We start from the raw sequence: 12,284 nt of genomic DNA, 5'->3' as shown, positions 1-12,284 counted from the left end.
AAAAACGATACACAACTAAGACAAGTTACAACGTTCCATAAAGACTTCAACTTTACAAACTAGAATATGCTTGATCCCAATGAAATTAGGTCAACACTAAAAGAAATCATGATCTAGTAATAGAAACATATAAATAAAAATTTAAGATCCAGAGTATAATAAGTATCACATTTCTTCAGAGTCTTTAAAGTTATCTAGAATCATCTGCTCTACTGCTATGATGTTAGTACCTAGTACTATATACCTGTAATAACCTCTAAGTATCTGAGATAAAAATTTCAGAAACTAGTAGGTGATCATTGAATAAAAAGCTTTTTGCATGCAAAATTTTAGGTTTTTGAAACCTTCAGCAAGTCAACTGTATTAAAACACTAACAGGAGAGCTGTGGCTTTGTTACAAATTACTCTGTAAATTACAGACTGATGTAAAATAGGCAGAAAAAGACCTGTCAAAAGTATTTGTAGCTTGAAGAAATGAGGTGAGTTTCTAGAGCAAATATCCAACATATTATTTAAAGAAATTCATAATTATTATCTTTTGTATTTTATGTCTAATTTATATCTATCTGATTTATAGTTTATCAGATAAACATATACAAATTAATTCACAACTAGTTATTATCTATGTCATAGCTATTCATTTATAAATTAGAATAAATACTACAAAGTTAGCACAGTGCCTGGCACACAGTATGCATTTAATAAATGTTATCTCATTCATTTTCATTCAAATAAGAATAGATGAAAAATACTCACGCGGTTCATAATCATCCCACTGATTTCAAGCACGGACATTTCAGCTTTCTTGCAGTCATTACCTTCCCATACAATTGCACTGACTTTTTCTAACCCTGGGTTGGAGCTGTGAAGCCAGGGCAAATGACTCTGAGAAATAAAAAGATATAAAAGTGAAATTTTAAATGAAAATATCCAACAATGTAATTCCAGAACAAAAATAATGACTAAAATTTTTGACAGACATGTATAACAGATAACATTAAAAATATTAAAAATAAGTACAAAGGTACAAAAATTTGTCAGCTACACAGTTAGCTTTTCTATACTAAAATAATTATGAAATTTACTTTCAAATGCACAGTGAAACTTGCCATTAAGAAGCGCTTAACTGTAAACCTAACATTACATCTTTATATGGATGTTCAAACTAGTCTACAGCAGCAAAATGAACAGTACTGAAGTCATCTGAACCTTAAAAATATCCAATTTCAATAATAATAATGATAACAAATAGCTAACATTTATGTAGCACTTAATGTGTGTCTGGACTGTACTATGTGTTTTATAATCACTATCTCACTTGAGCATCAGAACAATCCTGGGAGGTAGGTGCTATTATTATCCCTATCTTATAGATGAGGAAAATGAGGAAAACAGAGGCCAAGTGCCTTGTCCAGGGTCACAAAGCTAATAAAAGTCTAGGATCACATTTGAATTTCGGTCTTTCTGATTCCAGGGCCAGCTGTCTATCCATTGCACCACCTAACAGGTAAAGTAGACAAAATTTGAAGGAATCTTGCCAATAAGAGGGATTTATCAGTTATGATAGTAAGAGAAAAGGGTATTAAATGAGAGTTTTAGTAGTACCAAAAGCAAGACCTTGATGGGTTGTTACAGTGGTGTACAACTCTTTGTGACCCAATTTGGAGTTTTCTTGGCATAGATACTGGAGTGGTTTGTCATTTCCTTCTTCAGATCATTCTACAGATGAGGAAACTGAGGAAAACAGGGCTAAATGACTTGCCCAGGGTCAAACAGCTAGAGAATGTCTGAGGCCAGATTTAAACTCATTAAAATGAGTCTTCCTGACTCCAAGCTGGGACTCCAAGTGCTATATCCACAGTATTACCTACTTTTCCCTAAAAGCAAGACACCCTATCAGTATTTATAATCCATAACCAGAATAAAGAAAACTATTGACCCCTGCAGAGAGCACAATCAAGAAGTGAGGTTGCAAAACATAGATAAATGAGAACTCTTGATTTATCCTGAAGAAGGGACAAAGAAAAAGGGTTGTATGTTGTGACCGAACAATTATATATACTGTTATTATTAACCTATAGAGACCATATATATATGTATTTATATATACTCACACACATATATATAGGATATACATCTCATATCTTCAATACTTATGTTTATTGCCTAATATTACATAAAGTGATAGAATTCATAACATCCTTGAGAAGTAAAGATTATAGAAACAGAAATAGGAAGATCAAAGGTGACAGGAATTGCCTTTATAATATCTTGATAGCATAGTTTTCAAATTTTAGCATGCTATATTTGGTTACATAATTACATTCTAACCAAAAATTGCAATAGTTCAGTGTGTTCGTCCTTCATTGCCAAAGAAGACCATGCCATCATAGAACTAATGACATGACTTGTACTTGACTTTGTTTTGAGTGAGGGAGAGCTGTGCAGGTCACCAGCCTCACTTTTCCTCCAGAGCCATCTGAATCCAGTGATCAGATATTCATCAGGATGACTGGAGATGACCCAGGATGAAGCAATTGGGGTTAAGTGACTTGCCAAAGGTCACACAGTTAAATGAGTGTCAAGTTTCTGAGGTGAGATTTGAACTCAGGTCCTCCTGACTCCTGCACTGGTGCTCTACCCACTGCACCACCTACCTGCCCCTAATAGTTCAGTATTATTATGATGACTATAATGTGCTATTTAAAATATGATAATTCAGGATTTGTGCATGACCTCAGGTGATTATATTTCAAAGACTTAAGGAATCTACTATTTGTTTCTAGGGAAAATAAAATTAAAGTGATATTTTTTCAATGAAAATGTAAAATGATAATTAAGCTATAGAACATATAGTTATGGGAAATCAAATGCTATACCTTACTGACATTATGAAATCTATCAAATATATTTTCTTTCTGGAAAGCAATACTAAGGTAACCACAGCTAGAACAAAAGTTAATGAACAAAAACCTAAGACAAAATATGAATCTATACACATAAAATTTTTTCATTATAATAATATTTATATCATATTTATTGCTAAAGGTCTTATATTTTATCATTTGGTTGACAAGTGACATAGCAAAGTCCCAGTTCAGAAGCAATTACTTTTTTAAAAATCATAGAATTTTGAAAGAGGAACTGAAGTGTTTGTTTTTTTTTAAAGATGAAAAAAAAGGCAGTTAAAAGTGCATATAAATGGTAGGAACAATATTTCACAGTGAATTCATAGGTTTCTTTATTTCATGATCACTCTCTGGGGAAAAAAAGGAAGAAGATAGCCAGGGGTTCCAGACCTGTAATAATAATACCTTGTACTCATATAGTACTTCAGAACTTTAAAAGATCTCATTTGGAATCCCAGTAATACTGGGAAGGTACCTCTGAAGTTCAAAGTAAAAACTTGAGCAGTTTTCTTGATGCCAAAGTTGTTTATATTGCCTTTCTACGAGATGTACTTTTACACATATCACTTCAGGAACCTTCTCCCAAGGACTCTAAACAGTATTCTGCCCCATTCTTTTATTCTCCATTTGAAAAATAATACTATAGAAGTCAAATGTTGTTATAGTGTGAAGTAACAGGGATCACCTACTCCAAGTCTTTCACTTTCTAGATAAGAAAACTGAGGCCCAAAGGCTTGTTAAAAGTCAAATAAGCTAGCCAATCAATAGTAGAATGGAAACTAGAATGCAGATCTCTTGACTTCTAGAGCTGAATGCTATTTTTACAAGCCTACACTATTTTCCTTTGTTCCCTAGAGATCTATGACTATCTCAACTCCAATAAAATGGGGGCAGAAGTGAGGAATGAAGAAGGCGAGCCAAAAAAGGGTTGAAAGAGAGAATGGTTAAGAAGGATTACATATAAATACTTCATGTATATTATTAAAAATACACTTGTTAAACTATGTATATGTTAGTATGTAGAAAGAAATACTATTTTCCCCTAAAAGTCAAAGAAAATGTCAGCAGATCCCCAAATGAGTTTCTTTTAGAATAGTCTTCCAATTCCTTCCTAATGCATTTTTCAAAATAAAGTTTGGAACTTTTTTAATGACTTCTCTCTTAACAAAATTCCCAAGAGTTGGGGCTTCTTATTCATATTAAAATGTTTAAAACCTCTGAAATCTAAGTAACAGTAAAACAATGCAAACAAACCCATGGTGACCAAAAACTTTTATTAGCATTGCAAAAGAAGGAATGATAGACATTAAAATCAGACTCCACGGACAGAAGATTCAATACCATTGCAACAATATTACGTCCAACTATAATTCTATGTTACATGAGAAAAAGAGAAAATACAAAGTTTATCTGTGGATTAATGCACAATTATTCTTGGGCTTTTAAAGAGAAATAGGAAGAACATACTGCAGCCTTAAAATTTAATATAGGAGAAGTCTGATTACATTATTTAAACATTTATTTCCCTCTTTGGCATGATGTCTTCCTCTGCCTTCTATGGTAAGAGGAAAAAAATTCCTTTACTGTTTAGGACACTTGTTTACGACTCTTTGTGAGACTATTTGGGGTTTTCTGGGCAAAAGATACTGGAGTGGTTTGCTATCTCCTTCTTCAGCTCATTTTACAGATGAAGAAACTGAAGCAAACAGGATTAAGGGTCTTGACCAGGGTCACAAAGCTAATAAGCATCTGAAGCAGAATTTATCTGAACTCAGGTCTTCCTGACTCCAGGCCAGGCACTCCATCGGCTGTGTCACTTAACTGCCCTGCATTGTACATTGGGACCAACTTTTCACAGAAGAATAAGAAAACTGGAGAAACCTTTAATCTTTAGGGTCGAAAGGGAGTATACTGCATTTAAAAACAATTTATTTTCAATGATACTTGCTTTCAGGTATTATTCCCTAAACAAAGCTATTTTGCCATCTGGAAATAATTTTAACATGAGAAATAGACATTTTGCTTTTAAATTTCTTGGAAAAATCTCACTTTTACAGATTAAAGTCAAAATGCTTTCCTGATTACTTTTAAAACTTCTCAAAATGATTAGGTTAAGAGCAGTAGAAAAGCTGTTATTTTTCCATAATACCTATTCTTTAATTGTAACCATGTTTCTGTATGAACATGAAGACATTTTCACAGAAATATTCTCTCTAAAGAGGATACTAGTGTTGGAAAAATTGTAAACCTAAACCCCCAAACTTGGGGCAACAGGCCCCAATAGCCAAAGGGGATATACTAGTTATATAACTGAGAAGTGTTTAAATTGGTCATGTTGCCATGTTACTGATCATAGTATAACTAATAATTTTCTTTGAACAAAGGATATTAGGAAGCTTTTGTGTTTAAGACCTATGCTTTTGTCTGTTTTTTTTCTTTTCTTCACTTAGCCCGTCTCTCCCCTTCTCCAATTACACAGCTCACTAGTTACAGTGAATTAGTAAATGTATCATTATAAAACAATTTTATTTCTTCTAGCAGCTTCAATGTGTTATTTGACAGTGTAACTATACATTCTTTTTTAAAATTCTGAAGTTACTGAATAATGACCATGATGTTGGATGTAATCATAATTGTACACATAAGTAAAGTCATCAAAGAGACAGGAACACTGTGAAAAAAATTTATATGTAAAAATGATGGTCAAGGACTTGCAACCAAGATGACTGCTTGAATGGAGGCAGACTTAACTCCCACATACCTTCTCCAGCAAAAACCTGAAGACCACTGCAGATACAACAATGACCAAGAAATCCAATGAGAAATTACAGTAACTTCTTCCACCCAAGAACTGCACAAAAAGTCAGCCAGAATTTCATGATAGGAGGCAAGGGGGATACTTAGAAAGCTAATGCCAGTGTATAACCTTCCAACAACACCAGAGATACCTGTAGCCTTTAGACCTAGTCAAAGTGAAGGATCATAGAGGTAAAGTGCCAGGGAGGTTAAAACCCACACTAGAGACAGTGGAAAGTAGAGAAATGCCCAGACTGAAATACCGAACTCCCTGGCATTTTGTACTAAAATATCAGAGGGCTCTTAGTGATTGGGGGGAGGAGAGAACACCCTAACCCTGACCACCCCACCCAAAGCACAGCAGATGGCTGGACCTGGCACAAAACCCCAGTTCAGGAACACAGGTTAGAAATGGAGATTCTGCAACACATGCAAGCAACAACTCAAAGGGAAAAAATGGATTTTCTACAAGAACCTAAAAAAAGGAAGCAAGATAAAAAAGTTCAAGAACTCAAAAGAAAATAATTTGAAACAGAAAGCAGTAAACATTACCTAAGTAACAGACTTTTTAAAAACTAGAAAAGACCAAATAATAATTAATAAGTCTACGAGACAGCAAGAAATACTAGAATAAAATCAAGAGACGACTGAAAAAATACATAAGATATCAAAAAGAAACAACCTGGACATCCAGGGGAGATAATTTCAGAATCACTGGCCTCCCTGAAAACTATGATTAAAAAAAAACTTGAATGCTATATTTCAAGAATTCATAAAATGGAAAATGCTCATATCTATGAAAACAGGGGGCAAAGTGAAATTAGAAAGAATTCATTATTTACCTCCTGAAACAATACCTAAAAGGAAAAGTCCCAAAATGTCATACCTAAAATCCCAAACTCCCATATCAAAGAAAAAATGCTGCAAGCGCAGAAATAAGGACTTCAAATACTAAGAAACAACACTTATCTGAAACAGACAAAACAGGGTTGAACTCTCTCTCTCTCTCTCTCTCTCTCTCTCTCACACACACACACACACACACACACACACACACACACACACACAGAAATATACTTAGCAAAGCTTGCTAGTCCTTAAGAAGGTATTAGAAGGAAAAAAAGACAAAAAAATAGAATCTAAGAAGATACCTATAAATTGAGGCATAGGTGAAGGAACTGTGGCATATGAATATAATATAATTTTATCATGCCCTAAGAAGTAACGAAAGACAAGACTTTAGAGAATCCTAGGAAGTATTAATGGATGTGTAGTAAAGTAAGAAGACCCAGATAAATTTACATAGTGAGAACACTAAATAAAAACAACTTTGAAAGGTTTAAGAATTCTGATCAAAACAATGACATGTAATGAAAGATGTCACTTCCTGACAAAGGCAAAAGACTCAAGGTACAGAAAGAGACATAACATTTTTTTGGACATAGCTACTATTTAAATTTCACAATGCTTATTTGTTAGTAGGACTTTGCCCTCCTTGCTTTTTAAATGGGGGGAAGAGAGCAATACTGATGCCCACTCCCAATGCCCCTCCCAAAAAGCAACTGAAGCATTTTTAACATGCACACAGTGGAAAAGAAGGAAATTCAGAAAGAAGTAAACACAAGAAGGACATTTTTTAAACATGTAGTACTGTACTTTTTTTAAAGCAATTAGTAGAAAAATGGAAATTCATGTTTTATATCAACCCCTCTTTGTGTTCTGCTGTATATATGAAAATGCTGATTTTTTCCCAGTGTTTAAAGTTCAGAATGAATTTTTTAAAGTGCTAGTCATACTTAGAGAGCTGTTATCCATAAAATATACATTAACTACACAGTATTACAGGTTAGTTTCACAACAATGTTCAGAGAGCCAAAATAGTTTTTACCCCAAGACTAAGTAGGAGAATACATTGTTTTGCTTTTCTAACCAAATTATCACACAAATAATTTTAAGGAATAAGAAACCAAAAGTCGATCTGGTAATCAAGCTTAGAGCTTAAAGGAATATTAGCTTTTTCCTCAGGTTCTCGTTTGACAGATGAAGACCCTGCTGCTCAGAAGTAAAGTGACCAACACTGGGGCACTCCAATTAGTGGCAAAGACACCATCAGAACTCAGTCCTTCCGACCTCAGGGCTCTTTCCATACATGAAGCACTGCACTTTGAGCTCTAAAGATCTGAAATTTGTCACTTTCAACGATATAAGGGCAAGCAAGTCTATCACAAGTTTGAAATAGTATAATTACAACTTAGTGCAGTGTGGAAATTTAAATATATAATAAATTGACCTAAGGGAGGTCTCTATTTTATTATTATTGTTATTATTATTTTTAATTATGATTAGATTGCACTTGGTATTATCTGTTGGCCTGTTTATTCTGACAATCTACATAAGAGTTGCCCAACTGACCAAATTTAAAATATTATACCTTAAATTTTATTTGTGAGTCACCTTGAAACATGAGGACAAATGCATTTTCTAATGGGTATAATTGTTGGATTTCAAGGAAAGTTAGGACATTTGTAGATTATAGTGATTTATTATTAAGAAAAAATGCCTCATTTCAACTTGTTAAAAAAAAATAGGCTTATAATGAAAAAATGATTCCCTTATCCTCCTCTGAATTTAAGTACATGATACAATGATAGAATTTCTAGCAAAATGTCCTAAACGTTTCAGGAGTTGTTTGTCCTTCATTCTCAGAGGACCACTGACAGCAGAAAGGCAATGTCGTGCCTTGCAAGTGATCTGGACTGAAGTGAGGCAGGGCTGTGCAAAGTCCCCAGCCTCTCTCTCTCTCCTCCAGAGCCCTCTGGGCCAGTGACAAGGACATAGATCAGGATGACTGCAGATGGTCTTGGTTGCAGTGGGGGACCTTGGTCTTTTTAAGTTAAGGGCTCTTCCAGTCTCAGTTTGTCTGAGGCAATGCCCCTTAGGGAAACATCTCAGAAGCAGAGGATCTCTGGAAGCTTAATAAGAGCACATGCCAAAGCTGCTACTAAAAGGTAAGTTACTAAATCTAAGTAGGTTGTAGCACATTACCAATGATAGTTAGCTTATAATAAATGATATAAAAGATATAATCAAGAGGTAGACCAGTCAGGAAATAAAAGCAAGGGAGAACAGAAGGACAGACCAACTGTACTAGTATCCATGAAATATTAAGAGATTCATGAAGGTCTCTAGCACAATAGGCAGAGTTTCTATGGAGGATTTATGGAACAGTACAGTCAAAAATCACAAAGGAGGAGAAAGCATAGATGGGCTAAAATCTACATTGACTAAATCATTAATCAATTGAAATTTATTGAACCTATGAATGAAAGTTTGCAAGTGTAATTACTTTTTAGCATTATGAGAATTTTAATTATTGTATATCTTTTAAAAACTTTTTGCTTCCTTCTTACATTAAATAACCAATTATTAATATTGGGGAGATCCAGGATATTTTACCTTCCTATCTCCTCATTCAGAAATCAGTCCCTTGTAGGTTATTCAGCCAGCATCTGAAGGACAGTGCTGACAATGACATTAGATTTAATATTCTTCTCAATGTTGTTCACACCTCAAGCAACTGGGGAAGCTCACCATGTTCTACTCAGCCTTGGGTAGATCCTCTGTCTAGATTGCTGAGGCTGGAGGTGGTCTGGGAGTAAGAACAACATAATCAAACACATGTCCCCCAATCCTTCATTAGATTAGGTCCACTTCTCATTCTTTCATTAATTGTTAACAAACTGTAGTTGATTACCACCTATCAGAAACACCTACTCTTCAAAGGGCATATAAGCATCAAGACGTTGTTATGATCCATCTTTGGTTCATGAGAGACAGTCAAATGACCATCCTTTTATTACTTATTGGCTAGCTGTAATTAATAAAATGATTAATTCCCCAGAAATGACATCTCTCAAAATTTTCACTCATCACAAATGATAAAAACAAATACGCTTCATTTTGCAGGATTATGGATCTGAAAAGGTGCTCACAGATCAACAGGTCCAATTCTATTATTTCATAGATGAGGCAACTGAGACCTATCGAGGTTAAAGTGACTAAGCCAAATTCACAGATAGATAAGAAGCAGAATTGAGATTTTAATCAAACCAAGTAGTCTTCTTTCCATTGCTCAACACTGCCATCAATATCATAACCCCCAGACATAAGTAGAATATACTAGAGGCATGTTCTCATTAGAAGAAAAGATGTGTGAAGAATCACAAATTCTTAAAAACAGGACCAGGATAAGGAGTGGGAGGGATAATTATTCAAATTGTTAAATGACTTTTTTACTTTAAGACAAGGTTTCTTAAATATTGAATTCACCTAGTATATTTTAATTGTTATTTGATAAACAAAAGCCGACCTGGTCCATAGCTTTTCAAGAATCTATTACACAAAGTGAAGTAATCTGTAATCTACATTCTGAATTTCCTTGTCTTAATATAAATAGGTTGCATAAATACAAACAGGAAAAAATGTGTAAATGGAATAGTCTTAGCTCAAGGCAAGTTTTTTTTTTTCCCTTTACTCTCTAAAGTCTTTCAGAGCTCACAAGTTCAAAGGAGCATGCAGCTCCATATAACCCAATTGCTGTAAACTAACCTGATGAAAAGGGTCGTCTCTATATTCCTTTTTCATAAATGGATTAACTTGAGGATTTTCCACATCTGTCTCACTGGTACAAGATGAACGGCATTCTGCACAATGTAACAAGTCTTCCCATAACACATCTTCTGTTTCTGATTCTGGCCTTGTACTCTCAGAATCTTGTCTGGAACTTGAACAGCGAGAGCTGCAACTAGTACCCGATTTAGGGGCATCCTGAAAGCAAGATATTCTTTGACATTAATGCAGTTTATATATTCTAACTAAAAGGTCTTCTAGAAACCATTCAATTAAGCTGATGCTACCTTTTTATTGTAAAAAGTTATAAAAGGAAATCTTTAAGACAGTCAAACATTATGAAAAATGACCACCTCTTTTTTCCTGTATTTATATATATTTATATTATATATATTTTTTATATATACATATATAATATACATATGTATATAAAATGCTGACATATTACTTGGTAGGAGACACAAAAGCACCATACACTTTTCAATATTTAAGACAAGTATTATTGTACCTGCTTTTTATCTCCTAACTTCATATGAACTTCACAATCAAGCTTGGAATGAACAAGGTATAACTTTTACCTCTGTACATTCAGTATCAAACCCAGTGGGTTATACAATTCATATTAAGCATAATATGTTCTCTGTTCTGTAGTTTTATTTTAGTCTTAGCAACAAAAAGTAGGAACCCCTAAATTACAATCTATTAACCAACAGATCTCAGTATTTTTAATTTATACTTTTCAAATTAAAATCCCACATTATTTTTAAAAATTACAGTAAAAAACTTCAACTAGGAAAATAACTTAAACTATTAACTATTTGAAAAAATAAAAGTCTAAGATACCAACTCTGCTTTTGAGTCTAATAAGGTAAACCACATTCATATCTAACATAAATTTTGTCTCTAACTTCTATTAAACAACTATTATAACAATCCTGAATTATTTAAGAAGTTTGCTTTTCAAAATAAGGGAAATTTGCCCAGGAAAGACCAAGTAAGGATATGGTCTAAAATATAGGAGATAAGTTTAACATACTATACCAGTATCCTTAGTCTTAAAACTTACAACATCATCTTTGCTTTTCCCCTCCTTTCTTTAAATTTCAATAACTGCTACAAAGTAGCAAATCCAAATGAATTTTCTTCCATATGTTTCCTGCATTCTGATCTTGCTTTCTCTCTCTCACTGTCACAACCCTCATTTAAGCCTTCATTCATAGTAAGGTATGGGGATACTTTAACTATTGTAAAAGCCTGTACTTAAGCTTCTCCAATCAAAAGTCAATCCCATGCACACCATGATCAGATTAATGTTCCCATGTCACACATTTAATTGCGTAATTCCACTGCTTCAAAGATTTCAAGAAAGAGCTGTCAACCACCTATCCTGGAAGATAATGTTTAAATTCCTTAGACTAACATTTAAGGTCATCCTTGAGTCTTGGTCATCCTTCAATCACAGTCAACCTACCTCTCTGCCTCATTTTTCCTTATCCCCCAGATGAATCCTCTGGTCCACCAAACCTGAGGCTATAGCAGGAAACAGAATGGTTCCAGAATCAAGACTGCCTATGTTTAAATTCTACCTTCTACACTTACTACCTAAGTGAGCTGGGCAAGTCACTTAAATCTTTATGGGCCTTAGTTTTCTTATCTGTAAAATGAAGGAATTAGACAAGCTGGCCTCTGAGGTCACTTTCAGTCCGATTATGATCTTAATTACTATCCTATAAGCCTGTCTTATACTTTTTCCATCTTTAAGCTTTGATTCACGATTTAGTTGACCTTTTTCCTCTTTACCTATATGAATTTTCAAATCTCAGAACAAGTCTCACATTCTCTAAGAAGCTTTTCTAAGAAACAGTGACTTCTTCTTTCTTGATGATCTCTACTACCCATTCGGAAATTAATATTATATTACTTAATTAAATATTTTATGTTTTGAATTAC

General features: G+C 34.0%; 1 protein-coding gene across 6 annotated transcripts in view; it reads right to left on the bottom strand.

Annotated features, from left to right (window-relative positions):
- PHTF2 (putative homeodomain transcription factor 2) overlaps positions 1-12,284 on the bottom strand; it is a 187,414-nt gene that overhangs the window by 25,039 nt on the left and 150,091 nt on the right. For 4 of the 6 annotated variants that reach the window (XM_072653176.1, XM_072653181.1, XM_072653177.1 and 1 more), the window contains exons 10-11: positions 10,314-10,532; positions 757-885 (exon numbers count right to left, since the gene is read on the bottom strand). In XM_072653176.1, coding sequence (XP_072509277.1) covers positions 757-885; positions 10,314-10,532 — 348 coding nt within the window. Of the gene's footprint in view, positions 1-756; positions 886-9,161; positions 9,355-10,313; positions 10,533-12,284 lie in introns of those variants that run through there. The other 2 variants (XM_072653182.1, XM_072653180.1) reach the window with 2 other exon arrangements.

This window comes from Notamacropus eugenii, chromosome 3 (genome assembly GCF_028372415.1).
Source record: "Notamacropus eugenii isolate mMacEug1 chromosome 3, mMacEug1.pri_v2, whole genome shotgun sequence".
NCBI classification, from domain to species: Eukaryota; Metazoa; Chordata; class Mammalia; order Diprotodontia; family Macropodidae; genus Notamacropus; species Notamacropus eugenii.
The sequence above is the reverse complement of the archived record's forward strand: the minus strand, read 5'-3'. Positions and strand labels throughout refer to the sequence as shown.